Genomic DNA, 19528 nt, shown 5'->3' with positions numbered 1-19528 from the left:
TCTGTTTTGTAATGATCAGTGTCTTCACATTAGTGAATATCATTAATTAATTTTAAAAAAAGTATTTATTATTATTTTTTTTAAATTATAATTATTGTAAATTACATTTAAATTAAATTATTTTAAATTAAATTGACAATTTAAATGAAATTATTTTAAATTAAATTGACAATTTAAATTAAATTATTTTAAATTAAATTATTTTAAATTAAATTGAGAATTCAAATTAAATTATTTTAAATTAAATTGATAATTTAAATTAAATTATTTTAAATTAAATTGACAATTTAAATGAAATTATTTTAAATTAAATTGACAATTTAAATGAAATTATTTTAAATTAAATTGGCAATTTAAATTAAATTATTTTAAATTAAATTGACAATTTAAATTAAATTATTTTAAATTAAATTGAGAATTCAAATTAAATTATTTTAAATTAAATTGATAATTTAAATGAAATTATTTTAAATGATTATTATTATTTTTGTGTATTATAAATGATCATTTATTATTATATAATTTCTATGTTTCTTCATTAAAAATTGGTGGTGTTTTTTTGGGTGGTGGGGGCTGGAAAATAAATGTAATTTAATTAAACATGTAAGTCAAGGTACCACTGTTCTTGGGTTAACTTAAACAAATGATCAAGTAAAATACAATTTGAAAACCATTGAATGTATGCAAAATGGCTTCTTTTACTCCTACTTTCATTTTATTATTGACAACTAATCAATGAACAAATGAACAAGAGAAATGAATGAAAATGTGTCTCCATTAATGCAACGTATCACAGACTCTTTCTAATGTTCAATTCTCGGTGGGCTGCTTTAATGTCATGTTTTTTTGCCCCCAGCATGCAATGAATGCAAAAGGCGGCAAACGTTAGCCACATTTCATCTGCTCTCCAAAATCAGACCTTTTTTTTTTTGTCCAACATGACAACGAGTTGCACCCGACTCTGCACGTCGTAGATAACAACGAAGCGCTTGCCCGATTTTGCCCGCAGGCTCCTTCACTTCCTACTCGCCATTCTCGTCTCATTTTGCACTCCCACCGCCGCCAAAATAATTGTCGCTTGATCAGGCGCCCCGACGTCTCCGCCGAATTCCCGCATGCTCTCGGGGCCCACTCGGGGCCCACTCGGGGACGTCTCAGCAACTTTTTGCAGTTAATGCCTCTCGCCGCGACTATTAAAACTCGTCTCGGTTTGGGCTCTCATTTCACGCTTGATAAAGCGGTCGTTGCGACGGTGCCGGCAGAGGAGAAGCGGCGGGCCGCCTTGTTGCTAACAGTTGTCATGATTGCAAGCGCATCAGGCTGAATGGCTCCATTTGCTTCTTTAGTGGCCACGCGACAACGCAAAGCGGCCAAGTGGCGACACGCCAGCCATTTTTAGCATCTTAACCAAGAGGGTGCGTGCACATCAACAAGCAGGCAGAATTTCAGCAATTTGACCTCCCGTTGTGATCAAAATCAGTAAAGGAATACATCCTCTCAAATGTCTCAATAAGATCATACGGGTGGGAATTGATAAGAATTGAGCATTTTTCAAATTGAATTCAGTGTGCTAAATTGTTTTAAGAGTCGGGACAAATAGTACACAAGTACGAGTAGAAAGAACTTAACATGGACATGCAACGACACCATCGGAAGCATTCACTTGAAAAAGAAAAAAAAAATCCTGTTTTTCCGACAAATTTTGGGGGGGGAGCTTTGTTTTTTTGGTGTTTTTTATTATTATTATTTTTTTCTGTTTTTCTTATTATTTTTATTCTGTTTTACTGCATTTTTTCTCTCCTAAAAAAATATTCCGAAAAACAGAAAATAAATATTCAGGAAAAACAGGGAATTTAAAAAAAATATATAAAAACAGGAAAAAAATATTTTATATTTTTCTTCCTGTTTTTTTTAAATAATTCCCATCCCCGTTTTTCTGAATATTTTTCTTTTCTGTTTTTCTGAGTAATTTTTCCTCCTGATTTCCTGAAGATAAGTCGTCCCCCCCCCCCTCCCTGTTTTTCGGAATATTTTTATGACAGAATTTTATTTTTTTGTAAAACACAAACAAAATTTCAATAAAACAGAAAATAAAGTCCAAAATACACACAGAAAAACCAAAGCTCTCTTTTTCAAGTGAATGCAATCCCTCTTCCGTCGGTGTATCGTCAATGAATTCATTGCAAATTTCAAGTGAGATGAAGGCCACCGAATAAATGCTCATGTCTCATCTTATGATGATGTCACTTTATGAATATTTCATGTAAATAGGAAAGTACATGCCACTAAAACGGGGGAGCTACAATATTTCCTAAATTCCATTTGTACCTGCTTTGTAGAAAGTTCTATTTTAAGAAAAAAAAAAAAAAAAGAGTGTCGTATATTTGATATAGTCAAATGTAAAATGTCTATTTATGGTGATTTTGTTTCAAAGAGTAATAATAATAATAATGATGACGATGATAATAAATGGTATGTCGCCAGCTGGTGTGGCTTGCATGCGTTGACTTTTGGAATTTTACATGCCAGCAATATGACGACTCCAACATGTTTTTTTCACCACCACAACATTGCACGGAGGAAATGACGAAAATGTCTTTTACGGCGCGTTGACGCAAACGCCAGGATGAACGTCTCGCAATTCCAAAACTTGACCACTGACTGCAATACAACCAACGCACGAATGTCCCCTTTTATTTGGGGGCTCCGATAGGATGCAGTGGAAGCTCAAAAGCCACTTAAGTGTCGTTAAAATTGGAATTTGGGCGGGGGGGTGCGGGGGGGGGGGGGGGGGGGTCATTCTGCATTGTCAAAAAAATGATGTAATGGCTGTTCTTGAGAGATATGTACTGAATTTGTTTCCCGTCGTAATATGACCTCACCTAGGGATGGGCAAGTGCTGGAGGGGCCCCCCACGTTCTCATCCGCACCACTGGGGGGCTGCATTTAAGGGGGACCGAGCAAGACAAATCATTTCAATATGGACAAAATACGTGCCAGCACACAAAATCCACACGCAATTGACGCCCAATTAGAATGCGTTGCAGAAATTTAAGAAGAAGAAGAAGAAAGAAAAAATCTTCTCAAATTCTGATAGATGTGTTTTCCATGAGAAATTGGTTCATTATTACACAACTTCAACATCTAAAACAAAAATAAGCAAATGACCTCCATTTAAACCTTGTCATTAACTAGGTTAACTTTTCTCTTTTTTTTTTTTTTTACTTCAGTGACAATTAAGTAGCTTTTTTTACATGCTAATTGCCTTCATGTTACAAGTCGTCACTAAAGTTAATTTCATAATTTTTATTATAGTCCAAATCATAAACAAATCATTTGCAGCAAAGTCAATTTAGTCTTTACAATGGTTACAAATGTGTCCACTATATAAAATAATAATAATAATAATAATAATATATATATATATATATATATATATATATATATATATAACCCCTGTAAGGTATTGCATTGGCTGTTTGAGTTTCCACTGTACTTGTAAGTCATGTCAGCTCACTTACAGCAGCTCCAACACACACACACACACACACACACGCACACGCACGCGCACACACACACACACACACACAAAAAGAAAAAACAAACACCTCTTCCTAAAGCTGCTTTGCATATGGATCGATTTGTGTTTGTTATTTTGGACATACTTGTGGCTATTTTGTTACCTGGAGCTCTATTTTTACTGTCAATGACTTGAGAAAATAAATATAACCTGCTGCCCTCATGGTGTCCGAGCATTGCCTTTTCTCAGGGTGTGTGTGTGGGGGGGGGGGGGGGTGATGTCATGTCTTCAAGCGTCCCATTCATGAAGCTCCCAGTGCAGTGAGTCAAAGTGAGTTTATTTGGGGGAATCTCCGCTGTCAGGTTCTGCTAAATGCGGATTGGGCTCACAAAAGATGACAACACTTCCTGATATGAGAATATTTCAAAGGGTCACCAACGGTCTGAATTACAGTAGAATGAGAATCAATCCCAAATGGACACATTGTCAAATAGTGAATATATCCGATTGAATCAAAGTCATGCTGGCCGGCACAGAAAAGTCTTCAAAGCAAATGAGATTCATCTCATGGACGACCCCAGCGAGGACACAATTAGGACGTCTCCCCTAAAGTCTTACTTTTGTCCGAATTGTTAAGTGGAAAAACAAGAGCGCAAGAATGCAATCGAGAGGCCGCCACGCAAAATGTCAACATTTAGTGCAGCCGATTTCTGCCATAGGTGAAAAATAAAAACATTATTATTATTTTATTTTTTTACACCTCCCACATGCTTTAAAAGGACATTTAAACGGATAAAAATGCACTTTTTAAAGTATTCATTTAGTGCCCGCTGTCACTTTTAACGGCAAGAAATGGAATCACGTAACGTTACTTTGAGGAAACCAAAAGATTCAAACAACCGTTTGGGTCAGGGCTTCTTCTTTTTTTTTTTTAATTGTCATACTGACCTATAAAGCAGATTATTTTTAAGCACCAAAATGTTCAACCAAACCATATATTTTCGTTGAATAAAAGTCTGCTAGCTTTAATGCTAACACATAATGTGAAACTACATTGACGGGGCTACGGAAATGAGCGCTGACATTACAGTAAACCTTCGACCAACTTCTACTTGAAATGATTATATTTATGCAATTCATTATTATTAATGCACATGTTGTTGAATAGATCCATTTAATGTAATTATTCAAATAAAACCCACTAACTTGGTAATAGGCTAAAAATTCAATCTGTGCCCAAACATGAGCAACGATTCAGCGGCCTTCGCCGTCGACAAGCCAGCGGCGGCGCCTCATATTTATTCTTACCTGCCAGATGTGCATGCAGTCACGCGCACGTCGTCACGACGCCACACGGAGCCTTCGATCACCCTGCAGCACACAAAACACATTTCCATATGACCACATTGCCCCCCCCCCCCCCCCCCCCACACACATCCTCAAATGAACCTGCGTATTAATTTTATTCAGCACTTTCATTACTGCCAAGCGTTTATAGATCGGCTGCGGGGAAATGTTTGGCTTATTTGAAAGTATAAATAGACACAAAAGGAGATAATTACCACAATATTGTTGTCCGCTCACACAAGCAGCAGAAAACTGTGAAAAGATTTGCCGTTCATATTTGATCGTCAACACATTGTAGTATTTCACAAAGAAGTGACGGATTAGCAGCGTGACTTCATTCTTAATGTGTTGCACTGCCGGCCAATGAACGACATTACAATAACATTCATCACAATCCGTGTCAGTGCATTCGTGTTCTTTCAGCGGAATACTCGACTTTACATGATCACGATTTGGGATTTGGAATAAAAGGGTCACCTGATCAAGTCTCAACTTTGTCACGATTATATTTTGTGATTCAAGTGATTATGGAGGACCAAAACTGCCCAAATTAAAAATAAATAAATGAATGAAAGTGAAAATAAAAACAAAAAAATTAATAATATAAATGGAAATAAAAGCAACCATATCCATAAATTAATAAAAAAAACGACATTAAAAACATATCTATAAAAGTATATAAAAAAAGTAAATATAAAATAAAAAAAATGCATCTTCGCCTAAGATAGACAACAAAAAATATAAAAGTAAATTTAGAAATGAATACAAAAATAAATATATAAATAGAATTAAATATCAATCAACAAATAAAAACGCTGTGCGCTCACATTTATTTATTTCATGCTGTCAGGATGAAATGTTATTGAAATGAGGGGGCGGTCCTAAGCGTGTCTTGGGTTGGACTCTGTGAGAGCACAGCGTATTTTATTTAATTCTATTTTTATATTTATTTCGACATTTCTTTTTTTTTGGTTTTTATTTTTATGGATATATATATATATATATATATATATATATATATATACTTTGTTGTTTTTATTTTGATTTACATATATTTTTTGTAATACATTTTGGAATAAAAAAAATAATTTTCACTTTTCATCTTTCTTTATTTAGTTATTTCCTTATTTCAAATTTTGGCAGTTTTGGTCCTCCATAAGTGACAGCTCATAATTTATCTTGTAACGTCGAGGTACTTTTCTTCACCGCATTGCAAACTACAACCACATTCGTCAACATGAGTTTAATTATCAACCCTCAAACTGGATCTGCAAGTGTACCTAATTTAGTGACCACTGACTGTATGTGTATTTCTTTCTTTTTTTTCTCCCTTCTTCTCTCACTTTCTTTTCTTAGCTCGGTTGTTCGGCCTCTTGAGTGCTGGGAAGTGACACACATTGTCAACAATCACAAGCGTACACGCACACACCACACACACACAGGGTCTCCCAAATTGGAGTGGCTAAAAATAAGCCGCATGCTTTGACTGGGCTCTGACCAATCAGGGCCCCCCGCCCCGACCCCCTCCCCAGCCTCCGTAAACCGAGCCGGAGCCCCCGGACCTCTTCTGGATGAGCGCATGGAGCATGATGGCAGGGCTCCGGAATGACGCGGTCCGGGGGGGCGGGGGGGGTGTCCCTTTATAAAGCCAGCAGTTGTCTGTCCGGACATTCAAGTCCAACACGTCGACAGACGAGCCACGGCCGCGCGCTTGCTGTTCCCGGGGCCAAACTGCACAGGAGCCACCTTGACAAGAAGGTGCCAATTGAATCCAGGAGGAAGCGGAATTTGGACATCCGTCAAAGCTGCTGACAACGCTGCTCTCTTTGCCATTTGACCGAACCCAGAGCCATCGACCGCCATGATGAGCAACAACTACGGCGAGGAGCCGCAGTACTACCAGGCCGCCGACGGTGGCGGCGAGGAGGACGAGGAGATGCCGGCCACGGAGAAGGACCTGGCCGAGGACGCGCCGTGGAAGAAGATCCAGCAGAACACCTTCACCCGCTGGTGCAACGAGCACCTGAAGTGCGTCAACAAGACCATCAGCGACCTGCAGCGCGACTTCAGCGACGGCCTGAAGCTCATCTGGCTGCTGGAAGTCCTCAGCCAGAAGAAGATGTACCGCAAGTACCACGTCAGGCCCAACTTCCGCCAGATGAAGCTGGAGAACGTCTCGGTGGCGTTGGAGTTCCTGGACCGGGAGCACATCAAGCTGGTGTCCATCGGTAAGTGTCCCGATGGGCCTCATTTGAGGAGATCCCAAGTTGCTCGTCGACTCAAATGGCGACGCAATCGGCAACGGGTCAAAACCCTTTAAGTGAGCCTTTCACAATTAAAGGGATACTTGACTCAGTGAGCCATTTTGTCCAAAATTAATTTGATAACTTCATTATTTTTCATGAGGAATTAATTAAAAATCCACTTTGATGACATCACCTGTGCTGAGGAAGTAGGTAACGACAAATCACGGCTCACCTGTTTTCTGGGTTTTAACAGCAAACTGAGCCGTGATTGGTCGTTACCTGCTTCCTCAACAAAGGTGACGTCATCTTCAGTTGATAGCAAGTAGAACATTTGTTTTTAACGGTACTAATTGCACATAAAAAAATAATGAAGTTATCAAAAATAATTTTGAACAAAATGTGAACTTTTTACGGCTGAAAATGGCTCAATGAGTCAAGCATCCCTTTAAGGTAGCGCTGACGTTTTTTTTTTTTTAACATGGGAAACTTTGAAGAGCACTACAGATGGGAAATAAAGTTTGAAGTGATGGAATTGGAAGTGTTAGTGGAAGAGGAAGACTAACCCCAATTATATTGCCCCAAAGCTTACAAATTGCGGCGTATCAACTGCAGGAACAAGCTGCATGTGAGTGCAGTCTATCAATCTGGTCATTTTAGGAAGCTAGCAACCGCACAAAAACATTTTTGTGCTCCAGTTTACTCATAGTGGGATTTATTTGAGCAATCTTGGCACAGCCCACCTGAAAAGTTGCTCAGGCAGAAGCCAGCACCAAAAGTCACAAATGACTCAAATCTGAGGCTGAAATCGTTTTGTCACAGGTGACAAGGGTGATGACTCCTTCTTGTGATTGGCTCAAAGTCAGCCCAAGCTCTCAAACTGCATTGCTGAATTGAAAATATGTTTAAATGAGGTCATTTCTGGCACTTTGAAGATGTCTAAAAGGTCATTTTCTCCGTTGGGTCTCATTTGGATTGTGAAGATTTGACTTTCAGAAGCCACATTTAAAGGCATAAAATCAGCGGACATCTCAAACCTTACAAGAAAGAATGCCATTTTCACAGTCTTGTCGTAGCAAATTTCGGAGACATAAATTGCATAAAATCATTATTATTATATATTTTTTTTAAATCAATGGTGACAAGGGAACATAATTGTGCCCTTCAGGCTGTGGAAAGGGTACAAGCAACTACTTTTGAGTCCAATAATTAGTCAGTACTTTAGAGTTAATTATACTATTATACAAATGGACTTCTACTATACCGATATTTCCGACAACGTACAATCTAAGGAGATTGATTTTCACAACTGTGTATTCTCTGCATTTTGTAGGCTTCTTTATTCTTGGCAGCAACTGCTTCCGGTACATTTGGTGTGAGAGTATTTGTCCAATCGGATTTCAGTTTTATTGTTGCCATGCGGATGGAATCTGCCCAGGTCCTTCAGCAGTCCCATTTGGCGAGCAAAACACATTTGCGGCGATCAGCACATATTAACACATTGACAAATATGCATCTGTGGTGTGTGAGATATAATTGAATAAAAGGTAATCGACAGTCACATAACTGAGGGAAAGGGGGGGGGGGGCTGAGGGGGGGGGGGTCAATGTGTCATCAGAAATGTAACTGCTGAGGAGTCACTGAGGTCAGAATGACAGCAGCAGCAGCGGCGCACTCGTGTTTCGCTCCCGAGCCCGCTTGACGCTTTGCTTGGTCAAAAAGCCGCACATTCGCCAGCTCGTTGCTGACGAGCGCAAGGATGATTATGCGCGTCGCGGCAGGTCAAACAGGTGCGCATGCATTCCCAGAGGTCAGGGGTCAGGGAGACTTGCCAGCTGGCCCCATACATATTTTCACCTTTTGGTTCTAATGTCATGTTTCACCTGGTGGGGTCGTGCAGGTCATACCAGGTGGAACCTTGAGTGGGGACTTGCAATTATACAAAACATCAATACTACATACAAAATAAAAATAACTTTGCTAAGTACATTTAACTACAGAAGTGTATTGCATTCACTTGAAAAAAAAAAACCCACTCCTGTTTCTACTATTTTTGGGGGGGTGCTTTGTTGTGTATTTTTTTCTTCTGTTTTTGTGAATATTTATCATAAAAATATTCAGAAAAACGGGAAAAAAATGTATTCAGAAAAACATGAAGAATAATTTATCAGAAAAACAACTATTCAGAAAAATGGGAAAATGTATTAAAAAAAAACAGTTTTTTTTAAAAAAAAATATATCCCCTAATTTTCCTAATATTTTTTTCTGTTTTTCTGAGTTTTTATTTATATATATTTTTTGTCCGAATATTTTTTAATGACAGAAAAAAATCAGTAAAACGAAAAAAAATATTCACAAAAACAACCCCCCCCCCCAAAAAAAACCCAAAGCTCCCTGAAAAAAAATGTGAAAAACAGTTTTTTTTTCAGTGAATGCAATACGCTTCCGTATTTAACAACTTGACAAGAACAAAACATTTGAGTAAAATACATCATATTCATCAGAGATGCTTATTATTAAACACATCGATGTACTGTATGCAGATCGCTGCAGAATTGTTTTGTTTGTTGAAGACCGACCAATCAGAGGGCAGAAAAATACTGATGTCATTGTTACTGTCTTTATTGATGTGTTTTGCTGGTCCAAGTTGGCTCTAAAAAGTTCCGCTTTGGCCGACCAATCAGAAGATGCAAAGATGATGACGTTATCCTCGTTACTGGCATGTTTTGCTAGTTCAAGTTAGCGTAAACAAATGTCACTTTTATCAACCAATCAGAGGACTTAACTCATTCACTGCCATTGACGGCTTTAGACGTCCAAAATTCATTTGAACTATTTCAATTGGTTTAACATTTTTTCCACTTTGGTTAACCTAGAAAAAAGTTTTTATTGTACATTTAGAACAGATATAAAATTTGTGATTAAATGTGAGTTAACTATTGAAGTCATGTGATTAATTACAATTTAAAAAATTTAATTGCCTGATGCCCCAAATGTTTTATTTTTTTATTTAATTTGGGGCATCAGGCGATTATAAGTTTTGATTGTAATTATTCACTGACAACCTAATTTTTAATAATCTTTTTTCAACAAAAATAAATATTAAAAATTAGGGCGTCAGGCAATTACAATTTTGAATCGCCTGACAACCTAATTTTTAATAATCTTTTTTTTTTTCAAAAAAAAGAAAAAATTATTAAAAATTAGGGCATCAGGCGATTACATTTTTTAATTGTAATAAATAGCATGACTTCAATAGTTAACTCACGATTAATCACAAATTTAATATCTGGTCTAAATGTACAATATTTTTCCCCCCTAGGTTTTCTTACCCTTGTTAACAAAACTGGAAAAAAATATTAAAACTAATAGAAATAGTTCAAATGAATTTTTGACGTCTATAGCCGTCAATGGCAGTGAATGAGTTAAAAATGCTGACATTATTGTATTTTTTATTTTTTTTGTGGGCTAGTCAAACATGTTTCAAGTTTAGCTCCTACTGTCCAGGTTTTGTTGTGAGGTGGGGGATGAATTTGAAATCTGATTTGTTGAAGAAAAATACATCTGATTGGATAAAAAAAAATAATAATAAAAATTTGAATTTAGGTTGCATTTGTGTGAATTTTCCACCATGACCGAGACTTTAGTGGCTTGACATCAAAGGCCGCATGTTAAGCTAATCGCAGGAGGGCAAAGGTCACTGTAACAGCTATGCGCTCGATAGGCTTCACACAGTGCGGCTCCAAACTTTGGTAAAGCTCACGTTCACGTGTGTCGGAAAAACACGCGCAGTCTGCTCAGCCTTGCGGATGCTAAAAGTCACCGAATTGTTGGGGCCGACAGCCTGCACATCCACGCGCATTCTGTCAGAGGCACTAAAAAGCCGCAAGCAGGCCGGGTTGCACACGTGTGCCCGTCGTGTGTGTCGGCGCGCGTTTGACGGATGTCTCTTTGTGCTCGCAGTTGGCTCGCCAACGCCAGACGCACGCTGGGCCACTTTTGCCGCACCTGACTGTGCCACTCAAAGTGTGACACATCGGCCCTTTAGCCTGCCACGCACGACAAGAGCTCGGGAGGGGCCGGCTTGACAGGAAGCATCTGCTCACTCACCAACTCACTAATCAAGCACAAGCCGGCACATCTCTGCCAAGGCGGGACAATTCAAAACGAATTCGTCTGGACTTGAATGTTGCGTCATCCACAGGTTGCGACGGAAAGACTGCAAGTCACAGAGAGCTATAGAAGTGGACGTCCTTAGTGGTGATGATGATTTTTCGGACACATACAAGGACTCTTTTGGATTATGACCGTCACGACATAACAAGTGAGAAAAATATGACAAATTTGAGAACAAAATCAGGCAACAATCGGACAGAAAATAAGTTTTTGGATGAAATAATGACAAAAAATGTACAAAAATTGGACAAAAAAGTAATACAAAATTTGACAGCGGAAAATGCAAACATTTGGCAAAACAACAAAATTTATGCCAAAAACAAAAACACAAAAAACATGTTTTTGTATGTAAAAATATGCAAAAAAATTAAAAATAAAAATACGCAAGTCATGACAAAAAATGGGCAAAAATTTGACACTTTTTTTCCCCTCACAAAATTTGACAATGGAAAATGCAAAAATTTGGCAAAAACAAAAACATTTATACCAAAAACAAAACCGCAAAAAATATACTTTGGGATGTAAAAATATGGCAAAAATAAAAGGACCAAAAAAAGTAGAAAATTTGACAATAGAAAATGCAAAAGTCTGGCAAAAACAACAACATTTATACCAAAAACAAAACATATGAATATGAAAAGAATATGGCAAAAGTGTAACAAACTTGAAATAACAAAATGCCAAAACAATCAGGAATCATTCTGATTGTTTTGGCATTTTGGTCTGTAGACGGTAGTCAAGTCTCGTACGTTGTGCTCATCCATCAACCGAGGACGACGACATTTAATTCACTTCACTGAAGGGAAATGTGACATAATGAATGTCAACAATTGATGGAAAGCAAAAAGTACCTCTATAAAGTCCACCTAAAATAAAGAGAAAAAAGCCCAACATGGGCTTCTGGGCGGAAGTAATCAGCAGCCCACAAACTGCTGACGGCATTAAAAGTGTAGCGCGCGCGTTTGAGGTTAAGCGATGGCATCTTTAAATTAAAGCGGCTCGTTCGGCAAACTTTCCCTCCAGGCAACTTTTGGGAAATGAAGTGCTCGACTTTGCCGTCCGTCGGGCCGATCTCCAAGTCTTTGATTTATCGCAGGCCGGCGCGACCACTTTGGGAGGTAATTGAAATCCAAGCGGTATTTATGCAGAGCGAGATCCACTTGCACGTATCCTCAGCTGTCACGCTCTTCAGCGGAGCATTGTGAGCACATGACGGATTGTTGGGGCTCGGCTGCCAGGCAGCTGTCTGGAAGAAAGGCGCTCGGGCGGGAGGGGCGGGTGGGGGCGCCGGAGACGCATTCGATCGCCGTCCCCTCGGCAGTCAATCACGGTTGTTTATATTCCTACTCAGAATAGCCGGCTCAGCTCTGCGCTCCAACATTGATAAAACATGCCCGGCGTAGCTCTTAAATCTGGTCTTAAGTCCTCGCTGGGTGAAAAGCCGAGGTGGCAAGTCACCGGCTACAAATAGGAAAGGAGTGTTTTTTCGGCCGCTTTCATTGAGAATGTACTTTTCTGGCACAATCTGCATTTTAAAGAAATGCACGGCTCAGTCTTCAAGTCCGCTCGCTTAATTCTATTGCTTGCATATTATAGAAAACACTACAACCCAGTTTACGAGGCATCCATTAGAACTCTTTAACTCTTTGACTGCCAAAAACGTTAAATAACGTTTAGTAAAATCCTATGGAGGAGTGCCAAAGACGTTAAAAGACGTTTTTTCAAAACAGAGGTGAAACTAACCATTTTCTATTGTTGATTACTGAAAAACAGAATAAGGTAGAAACAAACTTTTTTTTCTGATGAAAGATGAGAGTCCAATCTTTCATTTGGTAGTATGTGTGTTTCCATAGTCCAAACACGTAATTTCCTGTGGACCTTGAAAGATCAGTCAAAAATGCTTAAATCGGCTGGCACTGGCGACATCCCGTTTCTGAAAACGTCTGGCAGTCAAAGAGTTAAGCAACAGATATTAGACGGATCCAATAACAGTACTCACTGGTGTATAGTCTTTATCCTCTGCGAAGAACGGCCAATATGACTGCTGAGTTTGAACGACTGCTGAGTTTTGACGACTGCCTCCATCTACATCCATAAGGAGCGGCACAACGTCCATTGAATTCCAGAAAAAAAAGTGTCACAAAAACTATTTCTATTTAATTATGCCATTAGTGTATGTTTTTCTAAAGTATTATATTACAATCATAACGCAGAGCATTGGTCACCAGGTTGCTCCCTTGGACCACATAAGCTCACCAGTGTTGAAACATGGTGATTTTCTAGGAAACTTGTAGAAATGATCATATGAAAACGTGAACACCGGCAGAGATTTATAATTTATATCCATCCATCCATCCATCCATTTTCTTGACCGCTTTTCCTCACAAGGGTCGCAGGGGTGCTGCAGCCTATTGATATTTATCTGTTTCATAATTATTTGTGAGAACTCATTAACATGATTAGTGTCTTTACATAGATTACAATGATTCATTTTTAAAAGTAACATACGACAGTTGAAGTCCCCACTTTCCAAAAATCTGTTATAAAGTGCATTTTTTCCTGAATTTGCCATGTTTTGTTTTTGGTATAAATTGTTGTTTTTGCCAGATTTTTGCATTTTCCGTTGTCAAATTTATTATTTTTTTGGGTACAAGTTTTGTCTGCCATACAACCCCCCCCCCCCCCCATTTTTTGGTAATTTGCCAAATTTTTTGCCAGATTTGTGTATTGTTTGTCATAATTTTTACATCCCCCAAACTAATTTTTTGTCCGATTTGTGGCCTATTTTGGTCTAAAATTCGTCACATTTTTCTTATTTGTTATGTCGGGACCATCAGAACCCAAAGAGCCCTGGTATGTGTCTGAAAAATCATTCTAAGGACGTCCACATCCATGTCCACGTTTCGTTTGTCTTTAGTACTACTTTTAAGCAGAGTATTTTCTCATACAAATATCTTCTACTTAAGTACAGCGTGTGAATAATTGTTCACCCGTAGCGAAAGTGAGAAACGGCAAAAACCGCAGAATGTTTGAAGTGCTGCGTCGTCTCCCCACAGACAGCAAAGCCATCGTTGACGGCAACCTCAAGCTGATCCTGGGCCTCATCTGGACTCTCATCCTGCACTACTCGATCTCCATGCCCATGTGGGACGACGAGGACGACGAGGAGGCCAAGAAGATGACGCCCAAGCAGCGTCTGCTGGGTTGGATCCAAAACAAAGTGCCGCAGCTGCCCATCAACAACTTCAACCGCGACTGGAGGGACGGAAAAGCCCTGGGAGCTTTGGTGGACAACTGCGCTCCAGGTGAGACGCCGGGACAAATTCACCGACTGCGCGCGTCCTTGCAATGTCACATGATTTTTCAAAGTCAGGAACTCTCCATATGAAATGACAAGAATTTACGATGACACCAACTTCCGAGCGCCTGAGTCGTCGTTTGGTCCATTTTTTTTGCTTTGTGTTGGAAGTAGTGATGGGAAAATGAAGCTTCATGAAGCACTTGTGATATTTTTTTTCTCCTCGAGATGATACTCGCGGTTTAGATTAGGCGCGCCAAAATTAGTGCGTTCATTTTGAGTTCATTTCAAGTTCCACTAATTTTTTTTAACGCGGGCTCAATGACCGCCGCTTACTTGGAAAGTCTGTCGCAACGCAGCAAAATCTTGCAGTAATAAATTGAATTAAAATGCAACATATTTGAGGTCAAGTTGTATTTTATAATTTTAAAAATGGCTAGAATATCACAAGTTACTTTATTTGAAAGGTTAGGTAGCTCTTAGATAGATGAACTATGCCATCTAGTGGCAGAAATATGACCTCAACACAAATCAATATCACATACGTTTTTTTACAGTACAGTCTATCTTTTTAATCTTATCTTAATTTTATGAATTATTATGAAATTACTGTATCAATGGCTAAAAGATGCAGCCATATTTCTATTTAATATTTTTTTACCCACTTTTATGTTAACAAGAGTATGAAAAAATAGAAAAAAATTTTTGGACTGTACATTTAGAAGACATATAAAAATCATGAGTTAACTATTGAAGTCATGCGATTAATTACGATTACAAATTTTAATCGCCTGACACGCCTGGTTTAAAGATAAGGCTAGTGGACTAGTGGTTAGCATGTGTACCTTACACTTTTGTCGTTCTGGGTTCGAATTTTGACTTCAGCCTTCCTGTGTGGAGTTCGCATGTTCTATCTGGCTTCCTCCCACACTCCAAAAACATCCACGTTTGCTTTATTCAGCCGAACGCATCGCCTCAAATAAACGGCGCTTCACAGTAGCTAACATTCTGTTGGTGTTTGCGGTGTCCGTTTTCGTTTTCCTCGGTTGCTAAGGAGGCGAGGCCGAGCACGCAGTCCATCAGTGCATTAGAAACGTTAACACCTTCCAGAGAGAATCCACCTCCTCGGTATCACACACACGCACGCACGCACGCACACACGGACGGACGTCAGCCCGTGTCATCCGTCGTGTGAGAGGGTCACTCATGGCAAGGTGACGTCTCAGCCAGCTGTTCCGCATTGACTGAAGCTGTCATCCGTCCTGAGGCCCCGGGTTCGAAGTCTCTCGCTCTCGCTCTCGCTCTGCCTTTGCTGCTACGACTACACCCCCAAATTTGGCCACCATTCCTCCTCCTCCGGGGAAGGGGGAGGCTTGGCCGGGCAGACAAACAAAACAAAACAGAGTGATATGTCACAGAGAGGAGCGTACAAGTAACAGGGCCCTGAACCGCACGTCCACAGTTCTGAGTCACTGCCAGCGACCGATGGTGGGAGGTCATCAAACCCAAATACATTGTTTGTGTACTTTACTCATTCACTCACAGCCATTTTCACTGAAGCAACCCCCTTTGCTCCCAGCTGTTTTACTGGATTTTGATTGATTTTGCAAGGCAGACAGAATATTGTGTTCTATTGCTATAAAAACATAGAACCTACACCAAAAGAAAGATTAGAGTCTCTTCTTTCATCAGGAAAATGTGTATCTGTTTGCGTTTTACAGCAATTAGCATTAGAATATAGCTAAGTTTCATCATTATTCGCATTTCTGATGAAAATAGTGGGGAAAAGAGCTTGTTGCAACATGGCCCCTGGTTGATCTCTTATACTCTGCTGCCACCTGCTGGCCGTTTTTGTAATAACTACCATTGCTTGAAGCATTCTCTTCCGTTCAGAGGCTGCATCAAAGCCGCCTTTATGCATTTTCTCTGTGACATGCGCACACTCACGTTAGAAAGCGAGGCACTCTAAAGATGCTACGACTGTGAACTCTCCGAAAAAAAACCGTCCTTTCGGAGTGAAGACATAGCTAGCTAACTAGCATGTATCAATTGTGAGCAAAGGCTTTCAAGTTCTAATTAGTGGGGGAGGGGCGACTCATCATACATTTTAGCCACACCCCCAAAAAGTCAGGAAAACTGAAATGGTGAACATGAAAGCATTGCACCCTTTCAGCAATTATCTTGAAAGCTGTGCAGTGTATTAACAGACTTCTGAATCCATTCTATCATAACAGTGTGAGTACTTTGACCACCTCTGCCATTGACAGCCCCCCCCCTCCCGCCCCCCCCTCAATGAACACTGAGATTCCCCCTGCGATAAGCAGATGCGAGCGCAAGGCCTTGTTTGAGTGTGTTTACCCGGGGTGCGAGGAGACGCATCTTTCAGTGTTGCAATGCTGCCCATACAAGGTTGCGTTGTTTCATCAGCCTCACGTTCTCGCCGTGGCCCAGAGACCACACCAGGCAGCTCTGCTTTACGTTCACACGCCACTGCGAAGAACATCTTAAATCGTCCCGCGCTGAGATGAAATCAATATTGCAAATAAAAAGGCTGGTGTCGACCTGTCTTAGTGCACCCAGTGGGTTTTTAGACAATTACACCAACTCTGTGCTTTGACAATGGCTTCTGCACAGCCTGGCCACTCAACTAAGTCGTATGTCATCATTGAATTTCTCTCAAGTTTTGATGTGAAATCAAACTATTATGCATATCAACACCATACATATCAATGTTATTATATATATATATATATTATATATATATATATATATATATTCTTGTGACATAATTTCACTACTAATACAATTTTTTCTTGTTTGGATAGGATTAAAATTTATTTCAGTCCTTCTTTAATGCTGCTCTTTGCTTTTGTTCGTACAGTGGTGTCATAGACGGCGATCTATATCTATCCATCGAGTTAGCTAGTTCTGTAGCGAGCTAGCAACAAGAAGGGATTTGGTGAAAAAATATCTGTAATAAGCACACAAAATTGCAATTTTGGTACAGATTTTCTGCCAAAATCAGAAGTAACAACCCATTGGGTAAAATGTATGAAGTAGACAAATCTGTCTATCGCCACGGGTAGAGAGCTAGCTATTTAGCTAGCTGGTTAGCTAGCCATATCTACCTACCTACGCTCCTGCCTCTAATAATTGGATTACAGCATTGTGAGGTTGCGTTGGCCTTGAAGCGAAAGGCCCTCTCAGTCATCAACACTAATCCAATTTAGCTATTAGCTGCCCAGGGCGCGCTAGCCTTAGCGCGCCTGTCGCGCTTGTTTGTCTTGAAGAGCCAGGAGACGGCGTCATTGTCGCAGCCCCCGGTAAGGTCATGGGACCTTGTAGCTGGAGGTGTCGTAGCGATAGCAGCGACAGCCCAAGTGGGGCCTCATTATGGCAACTGCGGCGGAAGCCAGCCTGCAGATATCCGCGCAGCGCGCTCGTCTAATGGCTTGTTTGCATTTGGCTAGGTTTGTGTCCTGATTGGGCCGAGTGGGATCCCAACCAGCCCGTGGAGAATGCCAGAGAAGCCATGCAGCAGGCGGATGATTGGCTGGGTGTACCTCAGGTAAGATGCATGATGGATCGGTCTCATTTAAGTTGGCTACGAGGGGCGGGTGAGGCTTGCCAAGGCAGAGCTTCTCCAAAAGTTTACACCATAATGACTGGCATTAAAGTACGGCAAGAATATTAGGTACAAGTGTTCATCAAAAACAAGGTTTCATTCTTAAAAAGGAAATAATGTACCTAAATGTACCAGAAATCAAACAACCCTTTTGCAAATTACTGTCTACAATACAGTGGAACCATTAACGATGAACTGCAATATAGCAAAGAAACTCTACAGAGCAAAGCCAGACCATGTGGGAAGGTGGGATAAAACAAACAAGGCACTGTAGTGGCACACGATTTCTGCACACTGTAGGTAGAAAAATAGGAAGACCAATTATCCCAAAAGTGTGTAAAGCAGGGCTCAGTTTAAAATGAAAGTTTTTACAAGCCGAGAATGCTTTATGGAGGCTTCAAAGACGTTACAGTGTCTAGGAGTTTTATTTTGGTGCTTTTAGAGACCTTTAAACACCTCCTGAGCCAGCCTCTGAAACAAAGATCTAATCTGTGTCCCTCGGAATAACGATGTAATCAGAGCAAGGTTGCATTCTTCCATTCCATTCCTTTTTAATGACCCCTGCTGTTCTACGGCTCGCTGCGCAGGTTGTTTAGTTGCACACTAGCTAATCGCCACAACAAGGATAAGCGTTGGCCAGATAGCGAGAGGGTGGATGTCATGGTCCTGATGGCTCAGGGGACTGGATTCCAGTACGCTGGTGTTAAGGAGATGTGGGAGAGGTCCGGCTAAGTATAAATCCCCCTGGCTGGCTTATGGAAGGCAACAATCCTTAACCCTGCAGGACCGGGGTTAAATATAACCAGCTCAGGTCATCACTTTGACTGACAACAAAGTGCTAGAATTATGAGAAGAGTCCGTAGTGGTGCTAATGGATCTGTTTATTTTCTGTAAAATCCCATTGCGCCTTGATTATGAGAGACAGGTCAGCCACCACTTGCTCCAAATGTAACTTTGCTGAAATGTACTGTCCCAATTTTCTAATCAAATGTTTTAATGTGTTTGCTTAAGGTGATCGCACCTGAAGAGATAGTGGATCCAGATGTGGATGAGCACTCAGTGATGACCTACCTGTCGCAGTTCCCCAAAGCCAAACTCAAGCCAGGAGCACCTCTCACACCCAAACAGCTTTTCCCTCACAAGGCCAAAGCCTACGGACCAGGTGGGTCGCCCACGACGAGAGCAGTGCATGCATAACGACCAGTTCTCAGAGTTTCCTATCAAACATCGACTCACTTTGTGCCTGACATCGATACGGTGCTGTGGGTCGCGACAGGACTCCCTTTGTGAGCATTCCCGCTGTGAAACAAGATGTGTGA

The 19528-nt window shown here is 40.2% G+C and overlaps 1 protein-coding gene across 1 annotated transcript in view; it reads left to right on the top strand.

Moving 5' to 3' along the window:
- The first annotated feature begins 6125 nt into the window (after positions 1-6125).
- LOC144053397 (filamin-C-like) overlaps positions 6126-19528 on the top strand; it is a 39871-nt gene continuing 26468 nt past the window's right edge. The window contains exons 1-4 of the mRNA XM_077567808.1: positions 6126-7095; positions 14343-14591; positions 18055-18152; positions 19221-19371. Coding sequence (XP_077423934.1) covers positions 6729-7095; positions 14343-14591; positions 18055-18152; positions 19221-19371 — 865 coding nt within the window. The 5' untranslated portion in view covers positions 6126-6728. The remainder of the gene's footprint in view (positions 7096-14342; positions 14592-18054; positions 18153-19220; positions 19372-19528) is intronic.

This window comes from Vanacampus margaritifer, chromosome 6 (genome assembly GCF_051991255.1).
Source record: "Vanacampus margaritifer isolate UIUO_Vmar chromosome 6, RoL_Vmar_1.0, whole genome shotgun sequence".
NCBI lineage: Eukaryota > Metazoa > Chordata > Actinopteri > Syngnathiformes > Syngnathidae > Vanacampus > Vanacampus margaritifer.
This window is presented reverse-complemented; position numbering and strand designations above follow the sequence as displayed.